The sequence below is a fragment of the Fonticula alba genome (assembly GCF_000388065.1).
Source record: "Fonticula alba strain ATCC 38817 unplaced genomic scaffold supercont2.12, whole genome shotgun sequence".
Classification (NCBI taxonomy): domain Eukaryota; order Rotosphaerida; family Fonticulaceae; genus Fonticula; species Fonticula alba.
Genome location: NW_009242982.1, coordinates 298,368 through 300,443, shown reverse-complemented (window position 1 = coordinate 300,443; position 2,076 = coordinate 298,368). Strand labels below are relative to the sequence as shown.

At 64.5% G+C, this 2,076-nt stretch overlaps 2 protein-coding genes across 2 annotated transcripts in view; one reads left to right on the top strand and one right to left on the bottom strand.

Moving 5' to 3' along the window:
* H696_05601 (hypothetical protein) overlaps nt 1-480 on the top strand; it is a 1,367-nt gene extending 887 nt beyond the window's left edge. Inside the window, exons 4-5 of the mRNA XM_009499416.1 lie at nt 133-198; nt 308-480. Of these exons, the coding sequence (XP_009497691.1) occupies nt 133-198; nt 308-343 (102 nt within the window). The 3' untranslated portion in view covers nt 344-480. The remainder of the gene's footprint in view (nt 1-132; nt 199-307) is intronic.
* A 281-nt stretch (nt 481-761) lies between these two features.
* H696_05600 (hypothetical protein) overlaps nt 762-2,076 on the bottom strand; it is a 2,516-nt gene continuing 1,201 nt past the window's right edge. The window contains exons 3-6 of the mRNA XM_009499415.1: nt 1,779-1,878; nt 1,515-1,648; nt 1,268-1,370; nt 762-1,147 (exon numbers count right to left, since the gene is read on the bottom strand). Of these exons, the coding sequence (XP_009497690.1) occupies nt 889-1,147; nt 1,268-1,370; nt 1,515-1,648; nt 1,779-1,878 (596 nt within the window). The 3' untranslated portion in view covers nt 762-888. The remainder of the gene's footprint in view (nt 1,148-1,267; nt 1,371-1,514; nt 1,649-1,778; nt 1,879-2,076) is intronic.

The window sequence follows — 2,076 nt, the reverse complement described above, 5'->3', positions numbered from 1 at the left end:
GGGGACAAGCGAATGGCCGGCCACTCCTCCCTCTCCAGCCTCTCCCACCATGGGTCGTTGCTAATCGCAGTGTATGCCCCCTGCATTTCCGCCCTCCCGCCTCGATCTCGCATGGACGTATGCAACGCACAGCTCGGCGCCACGCCCGTCGGGACGACCCCGCAGCCCGGGCAAAAGGAGGACGATCTCGACCGTCAGGTATGTCAATGTGTTTGCATTCCTGTCGCCCCCCCCCCCCCCCCACTCCCCCTGCTGTGTGCTCTCCCCGTCACTTACGCTCCTTTTCTTCCCTTTCTGCCACCTGCAGCTCCAGCAGCGCCTCAACGGCCTTCGCGGGGAGTGAGTGTGTTGACACGCGCGCCGTCCTCTCCCCTGATTCGGCCGCCAATTTCTCCATGTTTCCCCCCTTTGCTTCTCCCTCTAGTTTCAGTCCGCGCGCCCGGCGCATGCCCTTGTTCCCCCCTCTCCCCTCCCCCCCCTCTCTCTCTCTCTCCCTTTCCCGGCAGGGAGCGGGCCATTGTTGCGCCCATGCACCATGCCGCTTATCCACACAATACACGCATATGTACACATACACACACACATACACACACACACACACCAGCATAGAGCCCGAAAGAGCAACCGGGGGCGGCCAAGGACGTGTGTGCGTGTCTCTGGGTTGAGCTCTCCTCCAAAGAGGCGATATGTCTATTTCACAAGGACGATCTCCCGTCCCGCGCCGTGGAAGCACCCCATCGTATCGGTGGCAGCGGCCAGGGGGGAGGGAGGGGGAGGGGGAGGGGACCCCGCTCAGAGCGCAGCAGGCAGGCAGCCAGCCAATGCCGGGGAACAGGGGGGGCCCGCACTGAGAGCGGGCGAATGGGTGGTGGGCAGAAGGCCGAGCTGTCACTTCTCCATGATGGTTGCCACGGTGGCCGCGATGGAGAGGGCCACGCCGACCACGGCCAGCACCAGGGCCGCCAGGCGCTTGCCCTTCCAGAGGGGCTGGTTCGAGGACAGTCGAATGTAGAAAAGGGCCGGCAGGATGAAGGCAATGGACGTGGAGGCAGTGGCACCAGTCAAGCCGAAGAGGAAGCCAATGTCGGCCACCGTCATGGCCAGGGTCACGGCCAGGGAGAAAACCACCAGCAGCGAGATGATACGACTGGGGGGGGGGGGGGATGGCGCCGCGTGGCATTCTCGACGAGTTAGCATGTGTGGCGACCGTGGGCCAGAGGGAGGAAGAGGGGAGCGCCGGGCAAATGCCCCAAGCAAGCTAACATACCGGGTCCAGGAGAATTCCTTGTCCGGGAAGAGCAGGCGGTCAAGGGTGGCCAGCAGGGGGTGCACGGCCATCGGGGCGCCGAGGAGAATTTCGATCGCGATGGCTACATGCCAGCGCACGGTCACATGCAGGGCAAGGGAGCAAATGGGGGCCGGAGTCAGCGGGAGGAGGCGACGAGGGAGGCGCACAGGGCAGGAGAGAGGAGGAGGAGGGAGGGGGGGGGGGAGGGGGGCGCGATGTGGCGCACCGATCCGGCCAAACAGCAGGAGCATATCGTCGGCCGGGTAATTGAGCAGGATGTTGCTCAGGATGTCCGCGCGGAAGTGCAGGTACCCGAAAACCGAGGCCACCAGGTAGACGGAAATGGCCACGATCATGGCACTGCAATGGAAAAGGGTCAGCATCAGTGGATGTGAAGGGGGGCTGGCCCCTTCTTCGGACGCATTTCCGCAAGGAGCGGCGGCGGCGGCGGCGGCGGCGGGGCAGAGGGCGGGAGGGAGGGGACACGCACCGGTTGATGACCTTGTGGATGCGCCGGGTGTTGGGCAGCTTCATCTCTCCATAGGTGCTGAAGAAGTTCATTTGGCAGGTGAAGGCGAAGCAGATGAGCGCTGTGTCGAGGAAAGGGGCAGCGACGGCAGCACCCGGGAAAAGGAGGGAGGTCAGGGAAGGGGGTCGAGGAGGAGGAGGAGGAGGAGGGGGAGGAGAGCACAGGGGGTGTCAAGTGTGTCGGCACATGCGGCCCGCCCGAAGGGTGTGAGATGGACACACAACAGCGGGGGCAACGATCAGGGGCCCATCATGGGGGG